Source organism: Haemorhous mexicanus, chromosome 3, assembly GCF_027477595.1.
Source record: "Haemorhous mexicanus isolate bHaeMex1 chromosome 3, bHaeMex1.pri, whole genome shotgun sequence".
NCBI lineage: Eukaryota > Metazoa > Chordata > Aves > Passeriformes > Fringillidae > Haemorhous > Haemorhous mexicanus.
Window position 1 is genome coordinate 63981995 of NC_082343.1, and position 26138 is coordinate 64008132.

Sequence of the window (26138 nt, forward strand, 5' to 3'; positions counted from 1 at the left end):
TGCATTTCTAGTTCCTTCCTTGCAGCTAATTGTTAGGTTATGCGATGAAGGCTGGCTTCTGCATACACACGCAGAGGAAGCACAGAAGAATAACAGTGGATTGAGGAACTCCAGAGGTATTTCCAGGGTATTCCCAGGCACATTACAGAGGCTCTGGGCCTCCAGAACTGCTTGCACACCCCAGTGGCAGCAGGATCAGAGGCCACTGGGTGGACTGTGCCTAAGTTCGACTGCTGGAGGGATCCCCACTACATAAATACATATGTGTGTATTTCCCACTAATACATCAATCAAACAGAAAGGGGAACAGGATGAGGCCATTGGGGCTTGCCACGGTTTGTCTGGCAGTGTATTTATGTGTATGGGTGCTGTATATGTCTGTCTGTCTGTCTGTGCCTATTGGAAACACATGCTGCTTGTTGGTCATGGGAGCAGAGTTGCAGTTGCCTTCTGCATGCTGTTGGGCTGCTGGATTCAGCAACATAAATCAGGTTTTTTTCTGAATTTTTCTTGTGTGAATTCCATGTCTGTTAATGCATTTGCTTTGCTGGATTCAAGCAATTTCAAAAATATTTATTAATTTGTGTGTGTGTTTGGCATCCATGTTAAATGTTCTTTTGGTGGTGTTGCTCCTGGCAGTCTTACCAAAGTGAAGAGCCAAATACAGGTGAATTGAGGAACTATAGAAATGGCTTTAGGGGCTCTTTATCTATTGATCAAAACAATGTGTACAGGTAAAGCCCAGCTACTGGCATTACCACAATATCTGACAGCCTTGGGAGCAAGAAAGTTGGCCTTGAATTGCTAGAGTTGCACACAAAATCTTAAAAATACAAAGACGCCCCACTGAAATAACTGAAACCACTCACACATTTCACTGCTTTGTGCTTGTAAGGATCAGCTTTTTAGCATATGGGTCTTTTGATTACCACTGAATACATGTGATTTCTCCACTCTCTCTCAAATTACATTTGCGTAATTTCAAATATGTTTCCTTGGGAGGGGAGAACAAGTAATGTATTGTATTAAAATAGTTGATGAGTTTTTGGCCGTGCATGTTCTCTAGGTTGGCTTTTACTCCTAGATTCAAAGCCCAGTTACTCCTCCTCCCTGTAGCACCTGCAGCACTAATGACCAGCAATAGTGGGTTCTGCACCTGGAGACTCCCCACTTATAAAATGTATTTCACATCCTCTAGAGAAATATTTGTTAAGCCCAAGTTAATAAACTTTTCAGACTCTGTAGGTACCTCAAAGGCTAGTGCATCCCCTTTAAGAATTTGAGAGTTTTAATTGTAAAGTTTTTAATATGTGAATAATATTGTCTCCTGCGAAATATTATATATAGAGGAAATGAAGCTAGCAAGCTTTTTGAAAATAAATGGCTGATTATCTTGCTCACTATTTTGGCACAATGTCTTGCTTTCTACCTTCCCTGACCCCCCAGGGAGACAGGAGAGCAGTGCAAAAAACCATGAAATCACAGTCATATCAGTTTTCCTCATGATCTGAGTCTGCTGCGAATTTGCTATGGCCTTGTTCTTCAGAAGAGTCCTGCTGAAACAACAGTGCTTGATCAAGCTCAGATTGGCAGAGCTGGGATCAGTGCTGGGGGTTTGTCACCAGTGCAGTCTGATTTTCACAGGGTACTGTCTCTTAAAATTCCTTCCCAGCTGAAGCACCTCAAAATCAAATTCCCACAAATCATTGGTGGCATAAGAAAATGTTGACTGTTTTGCATACAGTATTGTGCTTAAATGTCCATTTAGAGGTTAAGTAATCTGTATTCTATTTGTTTATCTTAAATCCAGATAAAATATTTAGGACAGCAGAGTGCTTAATCTCTTTTCTTCAAGGGCTATTTGTGGTTTTGAAGTGAACAAACACCAAATTATTTTGCTGTGTTCCAAGAGGCGAAAAAAACCCCCAACAAACCAACAACACCCCACCCAGATATGGTGTTTTTCCCACTCTAGGCAGGGCTGATGTTCAGTATCTTCTTTTCACAGGGCCAATAACTATCACCAATGAAATTTTGTACCAGATCTCCGTTTCCCCTTTGGAGCCCAGTACCCACAGCAACCTCCCACATCTCCTGGCCTGGCACAGACCCTTGATGGGTGGGGGTGCCAGAACCAGCTGATGGGATCACCAGCTGCCTCACCCCGCTCCAGCTGCATCTATGGGAGGAAGCAGCCACAGAGAGAAGGAAGCAGAAGTACCTCCCCATGCCACTCCTCCCCTCTGCTGTGGAGCTTCCGAGCACAGCATGCACCAGGCTGAGAGTGTTGCTGCCTTGAGAGCTTCTCACTGGTGTTTACGTGCCAAACCCTCATGCTACAGGGCTGCAGACCATGGCCTCTACCCTGCAGAAGTTCATTCATTCTCTGGACCTCAGAGCCCTTCCCAGGGTCCTCCAAATCCAGTCAGGCATCTATTGTCAAGGTGAGCATCGAATGTTTTCTGGCAGGGCTTTGCAAGCCTGTATTTGACATCTGGTCCCCTTCAGGCTGGAATGTAGAATGGGGGGGTGGCATAGGAAGGATGCTCATGGAGCTGTCTCCTAGCAGTTTCCCACCAGCTGAAGAATGAGTGTTTCCAAAGAATGGCTTTGGAAATGCCTTTGGTGCAGTGTGCATTCAGTCTTTTCACTGGCAATGAAAAAGAAACTAGTTAGTCCTTATCCTATCTTGGAAAGAGTAATAGAATAGGACATGAATTTGCTTTGCACTTACACAGAGCCCTCAACCCGGCAACTGCAAATCACCTCACAGAGGTTAATTTATTTAACTTATCTTGGACTTCTGGGGCTGCCATGGAGAGGTCTCCTGCCTCAGAAATAAAGAAGCAGGGAGTCTGGAAAGAGACCATGAAGGACCATAAGGTTTTCCTCAAATAATATTCTGTATTTGGGGGCACTTCAAGTGCGCAACAATGCAAAGGAGTTGGTGTGAGCTGGACAGGAGCAACACAGGGGTAATATTTTACTGGTTTTCATGCTGCAGATCAGTTTTTATGATGCGTTTATTGCTCTGTTTGTACACAAAATGCACTTGGAAGGTTGTGTCGAAGAGAATTGCATTAGAGGGAAAAATTTGCTCTTGGTTTGTGCATGGACTTTGTTCAATGGTAGTGAAGATGTCACGTCAAGCCCATGTATCAGTCTAGAAAAAGTTACTTCCATGCCACTGAGAGGGAAAAACTTAGGTTCAACTGATAAAACAGAGAGGGTTTCATGAAATGAACTGAAGTCTGCTTCAGCTTCAGCCAAACACCCCCTTTGGGATCTACAACATCTGTCTTTACATCAATCTAAGTATTTCCATGCTGCACCATAGTAGGAGAGAGGAGGTGGCCAGAGTCTGATTGGCAATCAGTAGCTGTGGCCAGAGTGGGTGATTTTTCCCTCCATGACAACAGCTTCTTTCGGCAGAAAGGAAATGGGAAAGGGCATACGGAATTTGTGATGGTAGAGTACTGTCCACGTGCTCCTGATTGCCCATCCTGGCTGCCCTGGAAACTACCTATGAATAATACTGGTATATAGAAAAAGTGTTCTGGGAAATAAGCTTCACTAAAATAACCAGAAACTTTTGAAAATACTGTTATTCTGAGCTTTGCTATGTGGCCTGTTGAAGTTTTATCTTTTAAACTATATATATATATATATATATATATACAAAATGCTATGATAAAATGATGGTAGCCCAGCTGTCTGCAGGTTTCTGAGTTCCTACAGTCTGCATCCTACTGCTCATGGATGGTAAAACTTATACCAGTACAGTTTTTGTAGCAGTTTGTGATTCTATATCCTGTCTAAACCCTCAGTTTTCCTCAGGAGAAAAACACTTGTGAGTAAGCACACAGACCACTCTGCAGCAACTCCTGACATGTGAAAGAAAAAGTCTATTAGCTGTTGATTAGCCTTGGGAGGGGTTGGTATGTGCTCCTGAGAATATTAGCATTAAAAAGTGACAGCCTTTGTACTGCTCCAGTGCTTTTTTGGCCTTCAGCAGCACTACCTCGTCCTGTCCTCTGCTCCTGGTGGCTTCTCAGCTGTTCTCAGACATGTGCCACCAGCGCAGCAGCTGCAGCACCGACAGCCATCCACAAGTCTCTTGTTTATTCTGCCTGGCTCCTTGCCCTCACAGCCATCATATCCCAAAAAATACTTGCAAGTACCTAGGACCTCTGATGTCCTGCAGTAGACTTCTGTGGGTTCCTCTTCTTCCTTGCTTCAGAGGAAGATTGAGATGTCCAAGACACTCAGTGCAGGATAGGTTTTCAGGATGTAGGGCTACAAAAGGTCTTCTCAGGCCAGGCCCTCACTCCCTTTCTCTCCCTCCTTCCCTGAGCTCTTTGTCTGTGTCAGATCTTTCCTGAATATTTTCTTTCCTTCTGGACCTGGTAGCTGGGGTGAACACATTGTTCTGTGATTGCATTATGATTTATGTTACATTTTCTGTTGAAAGACTAGTGCTTCAAAGAGAGGCTGGAGCAACTCCTGTTGTATTGCTAAACAGGAGAACGGTCCACTTTGAGCACTTCAAGTTTCCATTAGGACAACCACTCTTTAGTCCTTCCTCAGGCAGATCCCTCTGCCCCTGCACCAACCTTTTTGATCTCTCTTACCCCATGCAGTCCACCGGCAATCACAGTGTGGGTAATGGCAGGTCTGTCTGCAGGGAACATGGGTTTATTGCTCTGGCTGCTGGGACCAAATCTGAACATTTGTGCACTGATTGTAATAGCTCCCAAATGGCTACACAGTCAGCTACACGGTCAGCTAAGTGCTTTTGTGGAATGGGATTTCATAGGAATCTCTAACCATTGTCAGCCCAACCTGCAGATAGAAAGGGAGATCAGTCATTAGAGCATTACATGTGATTGTTTGAAACTGATCAATCACCAGGGATACTTAATTTTCCGGTGTAAGAATTCTGAATAGGAAGAATTTTTATATATGCAAATGTTAATGTAAATTTCCTCTTCAGAACCTCCGCCAAAAAGGGCAAGGTTTCTTAACATAACATAGGCAGGTACATAGAATGGCTAATGGAGTAAATAATGGTCTATTACATCCATTAGAGCTGTCACCTCAAAGCTGTAGCAGCCAACCAAAGAAGGCTATGGCAAGATGCTTGATAATAAGGTAACACAGTGTAATTGATTCACTGCTCTTCTCTGGTGCTCTGTCTGCTGTGGGGATGAAACTCTCCATTTACTCTGTTGGAAGCAGCATTTTCCACACACTGCACTTAGGTCTAATGATTTTGTAAATATAGGACTTGCAAACTAGCCTTACAGTCCCTGAGAGATTTTCAGTACCTCTGGAAGCATAAGGAAAGTTCAATGCTTTGTGAGGATGAATGTTTTCCATGTGGTGAGGTATTTTTATTAGAAGCTGCAAAGTCAAGCTCCAAGGATAGAGTGGGAATTTACTTGCCTTTGGCAAGGTAACATCTCTGAAAGAATCCATTCTGCTTCTTTATCCATGTTACACCAAATACAACCTAGGGCTCTCCTTTCAGACCCAAGCCTGCCTGCTACTGTTCCCAGTGGAGAGCAAGTAGAAAACATATGCTGTGTGCACTCATTCTACCATTAGTCTCTCTACTGGCCTATAAAAAAATTATGTTTCTGCTGATACTACTGGAATGTGATGTATTTAACTGTAGTTCCCCAAACTGCAAATGGACATGACTTTATAGACCCTGCTTTCACATGGAATACTTTCAGCTAGAAAGGCTCTGGGCAATTGAACTTTTGCTGTTGGTAGTGAATACTATGTTTTAGACACCTTTCTCAGGAAGTTCTGTTGCTGTTTTCCTCTCTGTTCTGGGCACGAAGAAGAGGAAAGCATTTTGCTTGAATTGATATCAGTGATTTTCATGCTACACTTGGACTTTGGGGTTGGTTGAAGCCTTACCAGTTTGCCTCTAGGCAGAACAGTCAAGGTTGGAGGTGCTTGTTCACGCTTCCATATTTCTTTTCTGCTTTGGCTGCAGCTGTGTGGGGCTGCATAGTCAGAGACGCAACCTGCAGCCATCACCTACCACTGCCTGACACTTTGCAGAGTCAGAAACGTGGGGTGTTAGTAAGAGCTCTGAGTTCTTCCAAAAGGCTTTTCATCATCATATTCGAAAGTCAATACAGAAGCAGAGAAATTATTGTCATCCCTGGTTTGAAAACAGAAACACAGATGAAAGGAGGTAGTAGTTCTGCAAATACCAGGGATGCCTCTCAGGGCTTTTGTTTGGACTCTGCAGTTGTAATGTCCTTGCTACAGAAACTGGACTGCACTGTTGAATCTCTGAAGGGAATAGGAAGGATGATTATGAAATGAAAGCAAATCTGCCAGATACAAATAACTTGGTAATCAGTGCTGATTAGAAATGAACTACAGTGCAGACTGAAGTACATGATAATTTAATAGTTCATTAAAATATGTTATTAAAAAAATTAAATTGCTGAAACTCCATTGGGAACTGGTTTGATTGATCAAATATCTTTCTTTGAACATTTTAGTAAATATTGATACTTAGTGAGGTAAGTACTGTCTGACCACTGATTTTTACAGATAGCATGCAAGTGTAGGCTTTCATTTTTATGTTGCAAAATTTATGTCTGTTTTAATACTAATATAATTATTTTATGGGTAATTGAATTTAATATTTTGCAGGCTTAATTTAACCAGTGGCAAAGCAGTAAAAAGTGCCAACTTTAATTGTGAAAAATGAATAACCTCTCAAGGCACCTCTTCTGTTGGTGTTTGTTGTCATTAGCCCACCCACAGTCTTTCCATTCTTGCCCCACCTAAACACACACATCAGAAATGGTATTCCCCCTTTCTTCTGGGGTTGGAACTTGCCAGAGCATGGGGAGAGTTTGTAGCTCTGCTCTGTGGTTCAGTTATTTGAGATCAGCATGTGTGTTGTGTAAATTGCAGTTCCAGGATGTACCCTCTTTTACAACAGGCCTGTGAAACACATCAGGAAATTCTGTGCTCCTTCTCTGAGGAGAAGGGAACTCTGCTGCAGTGAAGCAGCATACCCAGGCTGCAGAGGCAGACACTGCTGGCTTAGAGTGTCCTGATGTGTCCCTTAGTGCTGTAGCTGTGGTACTCCAGTCTCTGGGATTCAGGAAAGTTCTAGATCTGTGCAGGGAGGAAATATTGGAAAGAGGCAATTGTAGGGTCACAAGTACATCCTTGGTTAATGTCCTTCCAGACTTAAGGGATCTAAAGATTCTTAGAATTGACAGATTGGGATTCCTCCTCTGGGCAGATGTTTGGTGCTCTCTGACAGCTGCATGAGAGGCAACGCCAAACAGAACCCTTGGGTGAATAGTTCCATTTCAAAAGTCATTTTAGTCAACTCTAAACAACATGACTCATGGTTCCTCTTGCTGGCTGCGTATCCACATTCTCTCATTGTCTCTGCAGTTTTGGTTTCACTCTCTCTGCTTCTGTGACTGGAAAATGGTATCTTTCCAGCGTGCATTTCTGCAAGCATTTCAGGGAAGTGATGGGCTCTGCTGATCATCAACAGAGTTCAAAACGTCTTGTTAACCCTGTTATTGTAGCTAGGCAAACTGAATGCAAAAGGAATCCTTATCTATCCAAACTCAGCTGCCCCGAGTCTTAATTTAGACAAGAAATATCTCTCAACACTAACAGTTCAGAAATGATCACATAGGCTAGAACTGTTTAACTGTTTCTAAGCCAGCCTAGAGAGAACAAATCCTTCTCCCTTGTCAAGTATGATAAGCCAATGAGTTGATGAAGGCTAGGATATGCAGTGCATATTATGTATGAATAAAACAAGTAAACTGCCTCTTCAGGATTAATGAAACTAATTTTTCTTACAAAAAGCAACAAATAATTTAAACAGAGGCTGAGCATAAGACAGCTTTGATGAAGATAATTAAGGCTGTATTTCTTAGAGGTAAAATATCATTAGAGATTATTATCATTCTCCACATTTACTGGGTGGATTCTCAGTGGAGTGTATGCTGTGGGAGAACTTCTTGTGAAAATGGTGAAACTTGTGCTTTCACTTACTAATTTGTGTCTTTTTTAAATTTATTTTAAGATAGAGAAGATTTTTTAAAGATAGGTAAACATATCAAAAAGTGGAAGGGTAGTTTCCTTTGAATACATTTGTTTCTGTTCTTCTTGATTGAGCAAGTAGGAGCAAGAGCCTTAAGTACAGCCAGAATAACAAATGGTTTGGATTCTTTTTTGTGGTCACTACTTGGAGCACACTGGTAAATTTTCTCTATTAATACAAACCACTGAAACTCTCCTGCCCTTGTTCAAGCTGCTTCAAATGCCTGTTTTATTCTAAACAAGAAAGAAAGTGTTCTTGAGTAGATGTGAGAACAAACCCTGACTTTTTTGGGTCAAATATTGCTCATTTTATTCATACTTCTGCTCTCAATGGAATGACTCATCCAGACACAGTGAGAAAAATCTGACCCTGGGTAGCTGGCACTCAGGGTGAAGCTGATTTGAGGATCTCCTCTGAGGGGATTTTTTTTCTGTGACATTCAGTTTTGGGCCTCCCCATGGATGGTGCAGGAGGTAGGAAGAATACCCAAATTGCCTGGTTTGTCTCAATGCAGGGCTCAAGTCCTTGTCCTGTCTTGCTGAAGCTCCCTCAATGTGCTGGTGTCCTGCAGCAGAGAGCTCCCCAGCTGTCATTGCACTTGGGCTCCAGGGATGTGAGGAGGAGGAGGTCTGCAGCAGGAGGGGCCCTGTTTCCCTTCCCACAAACCTCTAAAAAGCCTATAAAAGTACCAAGATAATTTTCACACACTCAGGCTCTGGAAAGAAGAAGGGACAACTATGTTAAATTGCCTAGGAGGGAAGATCCTGGGGTAAACATCCCAGGATACACAAGCTTATGACCACACACTGCTTATGAGCTACAGGGCTTTTGTGACAAAACTTTTTCTTCAAGTAGCTGGTGATGTGTTCATGAAGGAACGCGGCATTTGTCCAGGTCCACCAGTTTGATTGATCAACTATCTTTCTGTTGAACATTTTAGTAAATATTGATACTTATATTGATACTGGTTAGCTCCCTTGGACACAAAGAAGTGGCACAAGGGACATCATGCTCTGATCTCAGTAGGGGAAAATGCTTAAACATGTTTCCAGCTCTGGACTGCACCTGTGAAGTGCTCAACACTCTGATCTGATGATCCTGCAACTCCATTTGAGCAACCTTCCTAAACCTCATCCAACAAAATGTAGTTTTCTGTTTAACATATATGTGAATAAACACATTAAATTCAAAGTAATTAATGCTCTAAAGAAAATGAATACATCTAAATAAATCATGACAGGCTATAACAGTGACTAATGCTGTTCAAAATCAGGTTTGGGCATTGTCTTCAATGCTGTAGTAATTCTGACTCATTTGGGTAAACCCAAATAAAAGGTCAAAGGTGTTTCATTGGGAGCTGTGGTTTTACTTGCTCTTTCCATTATAGTGGGTGCTACATGCATAAAGCTCTGCTGTTACATGCAGTGTGTGAGCCTCTAGATAGACGAGAATCAGAAGAATGCATTTATAAAAAAAAAAAAAAAAAAGGCCATAAACTTATCAGGAAAGTAATAAATCAGAAACCACAGAAGTAATTTCTTTTTAAAGTCTATTATGATTGAAATGGCTTAAAGCACTTGACATTTAAAGTTTGACTTTATACGGCAAAAGATAAATCTTAATGGCTTTTGTTTTTTGATGGTTTCATGCTGGCAAAAATCAGACCCTTCACAGCCTAAGCAGGTATGATCTAGGTAAGATGCATCTTTGCATAGAGTCTTTTGAAAGATTTGTGCCCCAAACTGATCAAACCTAAAGATTTTTGTTGCTAGGGACATGTTAAAGAGAGAAGAGTTTTTTGAAAGCCCAATAAGTTGCTCTGTCATTTGACAAAGGATCTTCCACTCAAATTCACACTGCCTTCATGACCACTGCTATCCTCAGGCATCTGGAGCACTGTGTGGGCGCTGGGGAGCTGGGCTCACTTGCTCTCAGTGGGGGCAGCTTCTGGGGTTAGGAAGGGAGGGGTGGATAAAAGCCATTCAGATGTTTTATCCTGCTGGCAGCCACTCTTACAGCCTGGAGTTAGAGAGAGAAGCTGGGGCATGCTGCCTTCTTTGCTGTCATTGTGCATGATTTCCAACCTCTTCCCTACAAGGCATTGGATTATTTGAGTTTAGTGGGGGAAATTCAGCAGACTGCTGAGCATCTTTTGTGCTCAGGAGGTATTTGACCGGGAAAAAAAGCTACCTAATGTCTCCCCATCAGAAATTGTTTGCTTTTCCTTCTCCTTAATCAGAGTAAAAAATGATTTAAATTATTAAGCAAAACTCTCCTCCTTAAAACTTTAAAATAGATCTCTTTTCTTTCCAAAGAGCATAAACTCTGAACAATTGGCTAGCCCTCAAATAATGCCCATAAAGAATGATACCTTTTTTTATTGACACTAATTATAGATCCATTATGCCCTTCATATTACTTTGAGAGCCTGCAGCAGCCTTAATAAAACTGTGATTTCAGCTGAGCTATGTTGTAGGGGAGAATGGGCTATTGTAATTCTGGCTGAATGGCTGCACCAGGGCATGGAGCCTTTACGTGAAAGCAGAACCATTTCACCAGCCCCTGAAACAGAGTCACCTCTGATAGTGAAGACAGCACCCATATGGACAACTGATGACAACATAATAGTGGAGAAAAGAGCACTGGGAAAAGGACATTGGGACAAAGTTCTACTCTTTCAGGAGATGTAGGGGGATCTTTCATCTCCCCACTGAGCAGCCAGGTTCCAGGTTCTTTGGATCTCCTTTCAAAGACTGCTCAGCCTGCCAGCTGCAATGAATTCAGCGAGTGTTACTGAGACATGAAAGAGAAAATATTTTCCATCAAAGATTCAAACTCATGGGACTAGGCAGTCAATGCCTAGTGTTTGGCCTCCAAAGTGATTTGGTTTTCTTAGGAAAAAAGCTTGGTCTTTGTTTAAAAAAAAAGAAAAGGAAAAAAAAAGGGGGGGAGATACTTGGAAGTGCTTAGCAGCACCCTGTATCAGACAGGCTGTGAGACTGGGAGTCAGCCAGCCTGGGCTTGAGCTTCACCGCTGCTGAATAATCCTCTGTGCCACCTTAGTCAAGTCTTTTGTCTCATTTGCATCGCTCTCCCTGGCCCTTCATGCTAAACTGCCCGGAGGCGTTTGGCAGAAAGGAGTTCCATCCCAGTGATGTATTGCTGCTGTTTACTCCCAGCCCTGACTGGGAGCCCTTTCTATCAGCGTCAGTGAGGCGTTCACTCCGAGAGCAGTCACCAATGGAGCTCCAAGCTGCTGGGAAGAAAAAGGGACATATTGCTGAGATATTTTATTGTTTCACCTTGTATTATAAAATATTTATCTCAGTGGTACTGTCAGATACCCTGACATTAAGAATGATATCCTCCATCTCAGGCATTCACTGTATTTATATTTTATATTGCTGTTTTTAACACAAAAGTGCTCTTCTTGTACCTATAATGAGAAATAAATCAAATAAAGGGCTTATGTTAGGGAGGATGATGGTGTGGCTGCTTAACATTTTAGGAAAGATGGAGGGAAAAATACTGAACCAATTGTGATACTTGCTTTGATCTGATCACAGTGGTTGATAACACAGATTGTCAAACTAGAGATGAGCTTGTGAAAGGATATAAATGTGGTTTTTATTGAACAAAGTAACATTTCAGAAATGGTTCTTTCAAAGGCAACAAGCTCTTTAATTGCAGCCTTCAGGGGCATTGTTTGATCACTGTAAATAAGCTGCTAAAATGTTGGTTTGGGGGGTTTTTTGCATTATATTGCATACATCTTTCTCAAATCAAAACAATCTGTTCTCAAGGTTATTTGATTTACATTTTCAAAGAGTTACAATTTCTTTGTGACTTGAGTGGGAAAAACAAAGTTATTGTTGTGCAACAACAAATAAATGTTAAAAAGTGCATTTTAATTAAAATTTTATTTTTCAATATATTGTGTGAGGGGGTCCACATTACACAGCTGAAGTAAAATCTCTCAGGGTCGCATTGTTACAAAGTGGGAACTTTCAAAATGTTTTAAGATTAATTATCATGGCTTCTAAAGGAAAAAGTACTTTTATTATCCTTTTTGAAAGCTATGCACTTTCCCTGGCTTCCTTTTACCAGCACAAATATTTGCTGCAAGTGCCTAGGTAACATTTTTCTTGTCTAAATGTAATCTTTATTGTATTATTCCAGGCAAATTGCCAAGCAAGGGATAAAATCAGGGCCAAAGCAATCTACTTGCAGACAAATATGTAATTAAAATCAATACTGTATGTGCAATTGTACCCCCAAAAATGTGGCTGGCAGATTTTAATTTTTAATTTTTTTTCTAAATCTTAGTATTGATAAAAATGAGGCTTCTGCAATCATGGCCTCAGTCAGTTAGCAATCATCCACCCAGCCTCTCATCCTCATAATCTTTCAACCTCTTGGCCTATTTCAAATAAATCTGGAAATACATGTTTTACTATTGATAAGCTGTTGAAAGTTGATCTCTGATGTCTTAGATGGAAAATGTGGTGGCATATCTCCATTATTCCATGGTTATATGATCTATGTATCCAACTTCTCTTCTGCAAAAGAAAAGTACTATCCTATGGTCCTCACTGGTGGCATTGCAAAGCATTTTTTTTTTTTGCTAGCGGTTTATGTACCCAGGTTAATTTCTTTGATGGTAGGACAATGACCTCCCTTGATTTTAATTTTCTTGGGGGGTTTTGTGGAATCACTCTGTTGCAGATATAAACTGAAATAGTCATTAAATATTCTTCAATAACAGTTTTTGGAGAGCTTTAGCCCCTTAACCACTCCATTTAGTAGACGAGAGAAAGCCTGTGGATGTTGCCTACTCGGATTTCAGGAAAACCTTTAGCACAGTCTCCCACAGCATTCTCTTGGGAAAGCTGGCAGCCCACAGCTTGGGCAAGTATACTCATCACTGAATATAAAACTGGCTGGATGGCCAAGCCCAGAGAATGGTGGTGAAAGAATGACAGGAAAGATATTGAGGTTCTGGAGCATGCCCAGAGAAGTAAAACTGGGCTGGTGAAGGGGATTGAACGTAAATCCTATGAGGAGCAGCTGAGGGAGTTGGGGAATTTAAGCCTGGAGAAAACAAGGCTGAGTAGACCTTATTGCTCTCTAAAACTACCTAAAAGGAGGCTGTGGTGAGGTGAGAGTTGTTCTCTTCCACCAGGCAGCCAGTGACATAGCAAGGGAAAATGGCTCCAAGTTGTGCCAGGGGAGGCTCATCTCTAATATTGGGAAAAAAGTGTTCACTGAAAGAGTGAACTGGAGAGAGGCTCTGGAACAAGCTGCCCAGAGAAATGGTGGAATCACTATACCTGGAATATTAAAAAAGTGAGTATTAAAATACCTGGAGTATTAAAAAAGTGAGACATGGCATTTCATGATCTGTATTAGCAGCAGCCAGCCTCCTGATGGGAGCTGCAGCAAATTCCACAGAGACAGCTGAGTTAGTCTGTGTTGAATTGCTAAGGGACTGAACAGAGCAAACAACTATGCACTATTTTTACAGTAAGAAAACCAGATTGTTCTTTTTTGTTAAAGAGCAGTAGCTCTCTTGGTCTTCTGCTCAGTACCAGAATTGTTGAAAGCATGCTTAAAGAACATATTTCTTCACCTGGCACTGGTTGATATTTGTGTGGCACTATAATCCAGAATACCTCTGAGTTAGTCATCATCCTGGTGTGCAGCAGGAAGCCTGCTGTGTGAGTTTGGAATCTAAGTACAGCAGAGACCTTAAGCCTGTAAAGAGTCCTCAGCAAGGGAAACCAGGGGATGCTGTCACATCCAGCCTGTGGAAAGCATCTTCCAGATGGTTTTTTACTTAATTTTTTCAATCAAGATTCCTTCTCCAGAGGGTAAAAACCTACATCTTCTCCAGGGAAGCTGAGGATTTCCTGGTGTCCATCTCAATTGTTGAGAGCATTGCACAAGCAACCAATAGGTTTGTCTGGACATGTACCAGACAAAAAGAGCACACGTACCCAGTTGCTGAACGTTACTCTCCATATTCTCCTGTTGTTTTGTGGTGCTCTATTGAGGCTTTGGCTGGGTTTAGGCTAGAACAAGAATAAGTTATGCTCAGACTGGGCTCCCAGTGACTTCTCTTGAGGTCTAGGAGATAGTCAAGTGCTTTTCATTTGCAGGTGCTGCAGCAGAGTTAGAAAATAGATCACAGACTCTGAAAGAGATGCTTATCAGCCCAGGCTATATTCAGGACTGGAATTGTTCTTGAATGAACACCAGGAAGATCAGTCAGCTAATGGTTGGGGTTTTTTGGTGTGGCACCCGGGTGGAAAAAAGAAATAAGGTAAGCTGTTTTTTTTTTTAGTTTTCCCCTCACCATCCCCACCAACTACAAGGAGAGCTGTAAAGAGTGCTGCTTTTCAAGAAAGGGAGTTCTGCCAGCAAAAATGATATTTCAGCACTGGCCTTCTCAATTACTGATTGCAACTATGTAGCCAGAGGTCAGGTTTTAAATATTTCTCATTGCCTGATACCATTCTGCTTACCTAGGTTAAAAAAAAAAATTAACAAAAAGTAAAAAGACAAGACTTTTTAAACTGAACAAGTTATAACTAGGGGCTTAGAGAAATTGTGTGAAGGAAAATCTGTCTTCTCAGAGGAAATAAAGCAAAGGGCAAAATTAACCCTGAGAACCCTTTGGGGAGGGGAAAAATGCAAATGAGAAAGAAAGTATTTTAAGTAGCTGAACAATATTGATAGGAGAGCAAATAAATGCGCTCACCAATGCATTGGGAGTGGAAATGAGAACAATGTTTCTCACAACAAGGGAAATGAAATTTTGAGATGAAATTTCAGAAAGGACATGTCCACATTGCTTCAGACAGATCTTGTTTAGTTCTTGGGAAGAAATGCACAGAGGAATGGAAGCTAGTATTAAAGTCAACATTTCTGATGTTCTGGGTTCAATGCAATTCTGTCTACAAATGGAGCACTTTGTGTTCACTGCATTGCCTTTACATATAGTTAATTGATCCCATGCCCCAAGGCTTCTGCTAATCTCCTGCAAAGACCAGGAGGAATTTTTCTTCTTCTTCATTACTTGACTTTTGAGTTTTTTGGTTTTATTCTTCTCCCTGTGCATCTGCATCTGAAACAGTAAAGGTTGACCACAACTAGAATGGAGAAGGGAGGACTGGTTTTGGCAGGACAAAATACAGTTCCAGGTTTTGCTGAGGAAGTGCTGAAACACTTGGCTGGATTGCTTTGCTCCTTTTCTCAAAGTTCTGAACATGACAGACAGAAAAGGAATTTTTTGCTGCCAGGTTGGAATCAAAATGCTCATTTCAACACGGGACAGGGATTGCCATTGTTAATTTGCCCGTTTTCCAATTTCTAGTACTTTCTTCAGGTCTTCTGAACTCAAATGCTGTTTGCACTTGGATGTCTCCTGTCATCTCTCTGGGTACCTTCAAGGGTCTGTGGGTTTTTGTCTCCTGCTGTAGTCTGTTTCCTATGGGATATGCTATGCCCTGTGCTGTGCAGAGCCACCTTTAGCCTGAGCTCCACTGCCTGCTGGTTTCAGGAGACAGCTCATGACAGCCCAGGTAATCCTATGCTCTACCTCGACCTATTCTGGTCTAAAAATTTGGAAATGTAGATTCTTCAGACGTTGTTCTCCCTGCATGCATTTAAGAACCATGTACACATAGAGCTGATTGATCATTGAAGTCACAAGATGGTTTTCCCACGATCCTGAGGAGGTAAGAGAAAATTAGGCTAATTATCAAAAGATAAGTATTATTTTATATAATTTAAATATTATTTTTGCTTTCACTCAAAGAGGTAAAGACACGTGACAAAGTAAGAAAAAGATAAATAATGTTTTTCGTTCCTTTTGCATTTCTTTTCAGACTCCGTCTATGAGATGTTTGGAAATGAATTCTCCCTCTCAACAGAAGATGTCATTAAAGTTATTGGCTTCAAAATTAATAAACTCATAGCAAGTGTCTGTGAGAATAATGAAGTCAGCCAGTTTTCAGCCAAAGTGGAATTACCACTAAATTTTCCTGGTATAGTATTTCATGAATACATGTTTCTGAGAAATTATAGCCCTGAGTAATCACCTTTGTTCATTTTATTGATTTGCTGTCTTGATTGATATTTGAGGTTGCAACTCAGCTGTCAAGAATGCAGTTTTATCAGATGATACAAGGCGCAGTCAACTAGTTTTTAAATTTCAACTCTTACAGTCCTTTCTCAAACCTGGATAGAAGTTTATAATATTATAAAGTTTTGTGGTAATGCTTTCTGCACTTGGAGTCCCTTGGTGAAAGAATTACAACAAAAATCTTCTTTTTGTTTACTTATGACTTTGCCAAACCTTGTCTGAGCTGAAATCTTCCTAGCTGTGTTCTTAAACTATAAAGTATTTACCATTACTACATCTGTATTTTACTATTATGGGTTCAAAATATTTTCAATACTTTGTTTTCAATACTGCTTTTGTTTTAATGATTTATTCTAACTATGATGGCCAGAGTGGCTGCTCCATGCTTGGAAAAAGGATTAGAGGATATGGTTTTCTACTTAAAAAGTCTCTTTAACTGTTCTGTAGAGAAATCCAAACATATTCATATTTTGGATGGACTTGAATTTTTACATGTGGTACTGACTTGTTACTTGAACCACATCTTCCCCTCTACATGTTGCCTTATTAAGGAGAGCTGGCCAAGTACTGAACCCAGTACCAGTTCATCATGTGTCATATTTATTAATTTCTGAATTTTGCTCTCATCTCAGTTCCTCTGCTGTTAGGGCCCAGCAGCATTGAACAGGGAAGTGAATAAAGCACAGAGGGAGAAGTGTGTATCCCGTGTGAGTATCTATCCCAAGTGCTGGGAGGAACCGTGTTAGCAAAATGGTAGAAAAAGTTTTGATCTCAGAGCAGGACAGAAGGATGAAGATTTTCCTTGCAAAGATCAAAGACTGGAGGCAGGTGCAGGTGGTTTCAGCAGCACAGGAAGACCCCACCCACCCACAAGTTCGCAAGTAGGGCATTTCCTATGCTGGGAGTCTTGCAGGCAGCAGAGGTAATGGGAGCCCTTTGGTGAGAGGAGAGGAGCAAGCTGGAGAACTGCATGAGGAGAGCAGTGGGAGTGGGAGGGAGTCTGGGGGAGAAGTTGTGGGACACATGAATAAAGGAAACACTGGTACAGAGCACACACAGAACACAACAGACTTCAAGAGTCTGAGATCATGCCCAGGACTCGCTTTGGCCATCAGCCTAGCTAATGGACTGAATGAGACTACAGTTTTGTACAAAAAAGACCCCACCCTAAATATTTAATTAGCACTGTATTGTACTGAAAGCGCATGGGAAATTAAATTGATGCTGCATGGGGAACATAATATGAGTGTTTTCTAGTGTTTGAGTGCTTGACTTAATAACCTCATTGATGCTCATCTAAAATCTTGCTGAGTATGCCAGAGTGTGCACATGAATGTATAGGGTTTAGGTTATGCCAGTATACAAGCTGGGACGTGCTTTTTCTGCAGAGGGAGACAGGACACACTTATTGAAATAAATAAAATGTAAAAGTCCATGGGAATGAAAGGTTTCATCTGAATACTACAAAAAATATCTTCAGCTATGTCCTTATTTACCATCTCTAAAATACAGATTTCTCTCTGAAGTAGTTGTGTATATTTAACTTCCCTCACACACAAATAGATCCTCAATTTAGCTTCACGTTTTTCTTATCCCGTGAATCAGAATGGTTTCTATGACCACTTATTAAAAGACATTTTTGGAATGCCATTTTCAAGCACTAGTAGGGCCCAGACGTAGAGATCAAAGACCTTTTAATTATCTGTGGTTATCTAGAGATATTGAAATATGACTCTCCTGTGAACTCTCAAGATACTTGGTATTTTTCTTGTAATCCAGGTTTCTCTGATATTATTAAAATTTCTTCTATCTCTAAAATTCATACACTGATAGAAATATATTCTAAATCTTGATTGGCAGATGAGGTTGAACATTTGAATCCTAAAATATCCAACACAACAGAGTGATAAAAGTAATCCTAAATTTATTAATGTTGAAGGTCCCGACTGTTAGAACAGAAAGACTTGTGATTTCAAATGCTTGAACCTGGTGAATCAGGATTTATTTGCATTCAAGTGATCAGTTTTACAACCTGGCATTTGGATGCAGTTGCCCTGCTGAGCACATTCTCAAATTCAATCTAATCACTACAATTTTCATGCATAGTTATGAACTCTCCCAACCAGTGTTCTAGAAAACTGGGTTATTTCACTTGAAAAATAAATTCAGAGTTCATTTTGCTGAAATTTATCATTATTATCTTCCACATGACGGGTATTACTGAACAGCAGCACTGAAGAGGGGCATAATGACACTTCTTATTAGCCCAACAGGGAGCACCTCTTTCCTGTTTTTCTCTGTATATGTACTCTTATGCATTCAAGAGCTATTTGGTAAGACGTAAATTTGTCATTTCTCTAGTTTAGTTCTTAGTTGATAAATGATTCTGCTCTGCAGAGTCAAGATTTCCCAGTCTCTTTCTCTTTCTTGACCTTTTTCCTTTCCACTTTATTACATACCCATGCAAAGATCTAACTGAAATATTGTACATGAAACATGGCTTGCCCCCATCTCTTGAACAAAGCACAGAACTGAATTGCAGATGATCTTTTTCATGATGCCTTTGACTTAATTCAGTAAAAATATCCACAGGTCTCCAGGAGGCTGACCCTGTATTTACATTGTATGTACAGTGCTCTCTTGCCACTGTTGATGCAAAGAGATCTTTTGCTTTGATGCTCTTTTCCATGTCCATCTCTTTTGCATGCCATGGGCTCTCGTATCCTTTCACTGCGTGCATACTGGCACGAATGAGCAATGCTCCTATTTAGGTTACTCTGGGGATAGCAGCTCTGAGAGTGAAGAACTGGGCTCATTGGCCTTAAATGAGCCCTACTCTTTGTCTTTCTGAATGTATTTGCAGTCTTCAGTACTCCTTTTTTTCTTCTCTGGCAAATCAGATCCTTGATAAAGGCCTAATCTGCCCTTTGCATTAGAGAAACCGCTGCAACCGCAAGTTCACTATCTGCGTTATTTCTTTCATCCTCATTCTAATTTGTTCTTTTTCATGCCTCAGAGGACCGGGCTGCTCTTTCTGTGCTCATACACTGGATAAAATAACAGAAGTCTGCTGTTACTCTAGATACTTCAATGACTACATATAACCACATTTTGAACTACAATTTTCACTACTAGCAAATTAGCAGACAGGTAATTTGCACAACAACTGAATTGTTTGCCAGCACAAATGATTACATTTCATTCTGTTGTATTCCTTCTTCTGCAAAAAAAAAATTACTGGACTGCCCCTGTTCTCATGAGGTCCCTGGCTTTTGCTGCTGCTCATTCCCAAGTAGTCTGACAGAGACACAGCTGAGCATGACCGCCCCTTTGAGTACTTATCTGCAAGTCAAAAGACAGGAGACTTGTCAGTGACCACAAAACACACCCGTGGAAGAACAGGGGTTAGGCTTTAAGAGGCTCATCTCAGTACTAGGTGAGGAAGAGCTGGCTTTTGGGACAGGATGAGAGGAGAAGGATGCTGAAGCAGAAGAGGTAGTGAGTGCATGTTGGAGGTGTGGGAAAAGAGGAATAGCAATTAAGTCATCTCCAGAGAAGGTAGAAACTGTGCTCTTCCCAACCTTACTTGGGGAACAGAAACTCCTCGTCTGGGACAGATGATTTGTTCTGCTCTTCTTTTTTCTTGAAGGCTGCTTGCTACTCTACTAGGCAAGCCTAACTATTGGTTTCCTTAGCTTTCTGTGGGGGAAAGAGAGTAAAATACTCTCTTCCTTCAGGAGTCTAATTAAGACTGAAAATAGGAAGTCCATAAAGCTCCAGAGTGGTACATTTTACACTACAGACAGTAAAAGAGAACAGCATATACTCTTCTGTAAAAAAGTGGTAAAAATATCCTTCTATCAAAATGTGCTTTCCCATAGCACATTCAGTCTTGTGATCCTCTGGCTATGTTTTCTCTCCCATACCAGTGAAACAATTTTCTCAGATTCTCAAACTCTCTCTGTATCAACTTCCTGAAAAGTTGGGCTGATGATGTTTGGGACTTACTAATCATTCGTTGTATTATGTCTAGCCAGACACTTCACCTAGTGAAATGTCACTAGGTACAGAGGCTTCATGGAGTGGAATGGTTACATTTTCCTGGGTATTATTATATATGGGTATAGTTCTTCTTGTATGACTATTTTCCCTTGAACGATTGGACATCAGTACAGTTTGGTTATAGACCAGATTGCATTTAAAAAGTATATCTATAGGAGCAAGAATGCCAGATCTTGATAAACCAGATGGACTTTCTTCCAAATTTGTTATTTCCATCTGTTTTCCCCCTTGCAGTCCACCAAGATCTCTTGGGAAAGTCTAAGTGAATTTGATTCAGTCGTTTTATGGTTTGTAAAAAAGTACAGAAATATTTTTGTTTGACCTCAAAATGTCCAAATTTTAGCATCTCAAACTTACCATATGTCTCCTCCTCCTGGAGGTTTCCTTGTTATCTTAGATTTGGAAAACATTTGTTTTTGCAATTTGATTCACAGTGATTTTAATACAGCTCTGAATCGTTCCAGATAATATTGTTTGGCGGTTTTCATGGTTTTGTTTTGGTTTTTACATATATACAGTATCAAGGAGAGCCTTTATGAGAGGATACCATGGCAGAATATGGCAGTGACTTCCACCCAACATGCACGAATAGTCTTTTATATATTTACCTATGTTCTATGTAGAGAGAAACATACAGAACTTTGCATTTTCATAGCCCCTCAGAAGTGGCTGTTAGGTCATGCCAGGAGTCTTATCAATACAGAAGCTAAGTATGCAAGGCCACATGGCTCTTCTCTTGCCTAAGCAAGCATTCTGTCACCAAAATTGTGAAAACCACCAGAACAGAAGGCAAATATTCTTCTGCTCCCATCCTTGACAAAGCCAGTCTGCCTGGGCCAAGGGGTTAATCAGGTGTCTAGTTTTGCATGAAATCTGATAATTATGCTTCCATATGACACCTGCTTTCCAACCTGGGATGTTCATCGGTTTGTTGCTGAAATAGTTGCCTTCCAAATAACTTTGTAGGCCCAGAAAACTAAATAGCCTCAGACTATTGTCAAACTCATAGAAGAGAAGAATGTTCCTCATACCAGTACCTTGCCAAATATTTTCAGCTCAAACTTTTTGCACAGTTTATGGAGGCTTTTGGATGTAATTCGGGGAAATTTGTGGGGGGCATACACTTGTTCCTGTATCACAGATGGGTAAGCATAGTTACTGCCTTTGGGACACATCATAAGTACTTTGAATATCTTTTTTAATTAAAAAGATTCCTATTTTTTTTCTCTCAGCACTGCTGGGAGGTGATAACCATCTTGTGCTTGCAAAGCATGATACTAGAACACTGTTTGTCTTTTCCACAGTTTCAGTTTTTGTCACTGGTACCTTGTCACAGTGATACTTTCTAAATGCTGGGGAACCTCTTTGTGTTGATCTGCACTGACATGCTCCAGTGGTGATTAGGACTGTGGTAGATAACTTTCTCACTAAAAATTGTGTTAAAATGGCAGTGAGAAACATTGCAAATATCAGTGGGAGAGAAAAGTGTGTTCAAGTAGTACTTTGTGCTTTCATGCATATGCCTTTCTTGCAGCCCAGGAAAAAGTCTGGAGGTTTTCCTGCGGTGAGGACACATATGTAGAGGATGAACTGACACAAGGGTACTGACTTCACACAGGAAATGCTGGCTGTCATACAGACAATTGTGAAGGCACAGAACTGCAGAAATAAGTGACATTGGTGCAACTGGTGACTATTTCTGCAGCAGATCAAAGAGGCTATTGCTGCTTAGGCTGCTGACAGGCCCTCAGAGATGTTAGCTCCCAGAGTTCTAGTGGCCACATGGGACACACAGAACCAAATATACCCAATCTGTTGATGAATTCAGTTAAAAGCCACTCCACAGACAGAATCTTAATTATGTCTCCTTTAACAAGAGTGATGCTAAAGTTACAAAGTGAAAGTACAGGGTTTTGCTACTGTAAAGAATCACAGCAATCCTGTAGTCAGAACCACCCCCTTACCCTCCACCCCCAAAAAATTTTTTTAAAAAGGCTGTTGTGATAGAAGTAATTATTTGATACATCCATTTAAAGATATACAATCTTTGGGACACCCTGATACCATGCAGGGCCCTCAGTTGTGTTGATTATGATCAGTAATGAAAGTCAGTAAGGGAAAAAGTTTGGAAGAAAATAAGAGCCTTGCTTATTTTTAAGAGAAGCAATATCTCCTATCCAATTTGTTAAACAATCCCACAGTCAGGGGAGGTCTAGTGAAGGAAATGAGTGTCTTCCCAAAATCCAACAACAGCTGTGTGGTCTGGCAGCATCTCACCTTACTGAAATCTAGGTATCTGCTGGGGCATCCTGCACTTGGCTGAGGACAATTGGGTAGGACACTTAAAACCTTTCAGACATGGCTTAAACTACTCATGGGATTTGAAGCTGCCATAAAAGTGTCTTTAGTGGTACCAGCCAGGCTCTTTGATACCCCATCCCATGCTTCCTCCTTAACAGCCAAAATGAGAGCATACCTTTACCACAAAGTGCCCTCTCTGTGGTCCAGAGAAGTCAATAACATGGAGGAGTGAGGCCATAGGATTTTTGCTGGTTGGCTTTGGCAGACAAAGGGAGAAAAGTCACAGTGTGTCCCAGGGAGCTTGGCTTCTTTGTCACTGTAGCTGTAGCTATTGGTTTATTTGTGACTGGCAAACTTGTCCTAGAAACAACCTCTATTCTCTCTCATATTCGCTTGAAAGCAAGTCTTTGTCAATATCTGTCTCAGGAAGCTGCACTGCAATTCCATAAGGCAGCATTCACAATGCTGCCATGCCTTGTGAGGAAGACAGCTAAATCACTGTTCTGCTAAGTCCTGCTTTTTAGTCCTCTCAACCCTCCAGTTCATCTTCCTTTATGAAAACCCTCACGCAGATATAGAAATGTACACATTTTTCTTGCAATGGAATCTCCTAATGAGACAGATCCAAAGGGCAGGATTAACATGAAGTAATAATGTCCCTAGGAGATAGGGAAGCTCAGATACAGCTTCTGCCTTGCAGAACTTCAGCATTTTAATTGCCTCGTGATGGCTGGAGTGCTACAACACCCAGACTTTGAATTAATCCAGCTGGTGGACTGGGCTGTCAGATACGCTAAAATCTATTTGCTCTCTCTTATCTGTAGGTGCTACTCTTTCATTTGGGATGTATCTTTAAACACACTTGGTCTAGGAATTCCCAATCTGTGTGTGGAAGGTTACATAGTACTGATGTTTAGACTAGAAACTTATCCCGCATGAACTGATCGCATTAATTCTGTGTTTCCTCATACCACATCTGCATTTAGGTCTCAAAGGCTGGTTTCCTGAGAAGACAGATAGGAATTTAGGATAACTTTTCTTTTTTTCTGTGAAAAAGAAAAATTTTACTGTGGACCAAGAGTGCTGGATGTCAGAAACTAGATACACATCAGAAAGGGTTAATTCCATCTGTCTATATCTTGTACCAGCTGATATTACCTCTTTAGAGTTGTATTTTTAGCAATTGAGGTATCATCTATGAATTATTTATGTTCTTTGCTCTTCATTTTCATAACATTCACACTCTAAAATTTGGCATGACTTTCTTTGTGTATTTCCCTTTTTATAATGCAAGTTTTCTGTTCTTAGGTCTTTATAAGGTTGTGGCAGATAAGACTCCATATGTCAGCATTGAAGAAATTGCAAGAAAAGTCTCCATTGGGCCAACAAGGTTTGGCCATCCTTCTTTCTACAGTGCCAAGGATATAAAATTGGAACATTTCACTATCAAACATGATGAGCAGATCACCTTCAACTCAGTGGAGGAGGTCCATGGGATGACGGCTGTGAACTGTGTCATGGTCAGAAATAACCAGTCTCATTCCTTCACTTTGCCCCTTTCGCAAGAAGGAGAATTCTATGAGTGTGAAGATGACCAGATATACACCCTAAAAGAGATTGCAGAGTGGAAAATCCCTAAGGGTAGAAACCGGATTGTTAAACTTTCCACTACTTCACATATGTGGGACTCCTCTAGTCCACTTCCTGAGAATTTTGATGGCTGTCTGATTCTCATGCCTGTCTACGAAGTGCAGGCAGTAATGAAATGTAAGTAGGAATTGAAATCTGTGTTCTTTTAAACTTGGTGTAGCTAAGCACAAAAGTACCCTTAAATACACAACATTTTCTTAAAATAGCCAAGAAAGATTCAGTTTGTTAAAAATTCCTTATCCATATTTGCCACTAATGTTAGTTTCAAGAGGAAGAAAGATAAAAATAATATTTTGTTTAGTATATCTTTATCATCTATTAGTTCAGATTATTACCTTGCATTTCTTTCTGTTGCCATTTTGTTGATCACTACAATTAAATCCTCACTGAAAGTATATTGCATAGTAACAAGGTTGAGCTTAGGAATTCTGTTCAGTTCCCAGATTCTCTTTCTTTGTTTCTTAGACTTTGACCATGGAGAAGCCACTTGATAGTTTCATATGGCTATGTCTAGGAAGTAGAAAAAGAAAAGAAAAAAACCAATTGCACATGTTGCAATACACCTAATTACCATTTAATTTTCAGAAAGAGGATGTTAGAGAAAGGAAAATCATATTATTTTATTCTGTTGCAGAAACATCAAATAACTGAATATGAACACAAAAAAAAACTCATGGACAGTTTCTGAAACCTGTAGGTTTGAGGAAACAGAAAGATTAGGAAACCAGTATCTTTAAAAGTTTGTGCTCTGAGTTTTTATTTTAAAAACTCCAAAATATTTATGACATCAGTTGTTCTAGCTGTTCCACCAAAACCTTGATACAGCTGGGTTCTGCTTGCAGGATAGTAGCCTTGCTTTTGGGAAGGTTTTGCTGCTTGTTACATTTACTAAAAGCAAACCAATGAGCTCCATAGAAATTGAATCCTAACAGAAGTATGACAGTCATGAGGATATTAAGTAAGAAATCTTTTCACAGCTGAGCATTTCTCTGTTGAATTATGTAAGCAAACGGACACAAGAGAAAGAAATAAAAGCAGGCAGAGATTGTTAACACAATATACCATAGTCATTATATGCTTATCATAAGACATTCAGCTGTGCTTGCTATGTGATTTAATGTGTGAGTTTGAAAAATATAACTTCACAAGATAAAGCAACTGTAATGTAAAAGTAAAATGTAAAAGTAGTGTTTGCTGTAACTCTAGCTAGATTCAGGGATCTAGCTCATCTCCTGAAGCTCAATTAACTCAGGCTTATTGGTATATCCACTAAGATATATGTGCAGAATGAATAGGAATTTAATGCCCCTGAAAATCTTCAGAAGATTCAGAAATATTTGTTATTCACATGTCTCCCAATCAGTCATTCCTATAAGGATTGTATTTGTTGTTTTTATTTTACATTTCACGGTGTTCTCAACAGTCAAGAAGCATTGCATATGTCCTAAATAACTATTTAATACAAGCTTGAAAAGTAGGCTTCATGGTACATGAATAACTACTTTCTTGTGGACCATGAAGAATGGATTTTCACCGTTTTTAGGAGAACTATAAATAGACAAAGATAAATTATGAGAATTACTATCCACTCTAAAAAAAAAAAATACTCCTGATAACTAGGATAACTGATTATATTTTCACAGGCTGTGAGCAGGAATCCTCTATACGTCTCATTATTAATGATGAAAAAGTTGTGTGTGTGGAACTCTCACAAATGCTCATAGAAAGTTTCATTTTCACCAGTCATTTTCTTTTGTTGTCTTTCCCTTGTGGTGCTCAGGATGTTTATCACCTCAAGGTGTCAATGTGACAAAAACAGAATCAGAACAAAGAGACCCTGAATCACTGTCATAGAACTCTGTCATATAA

General features: G+C 40.3%; 1 protein-coding gene across 3 annotated transcripts in view; it reads left to right on the top strand.

Annotated features, from left to right (window-relative positions):
* The first annotated feature begins 2255 nt into the window (after nt 1-2255).
* The window catches only part of THEMIS (thymocyte selection associated), a 79535-nt gene continuing 55652 nt past the window's right edge, over nt 2256-26138 (top strand). For 2 of the 3 annotated variants that reach the window (XM_059842159.1, XM_059842161.1), the window contains exons 1-3: nt 2256-2444; nt 16000-16158; nt 23928-24386. In XM_059842159.1, the coding sequence (XP_059698142.1) occupies nt 2354-2444; nt 16000-16158; nt 23928-24386 (709 nt within the window). In that variant the 5' untranslated portion in view covers nt 2256-2353. The remainder of the gene's footprint in view (nt 2445-15999; nt 16159-23927; nt 24387-26138) is intronic. The other variant, XM_059842162.1, reaches the window with a different exon arrangement.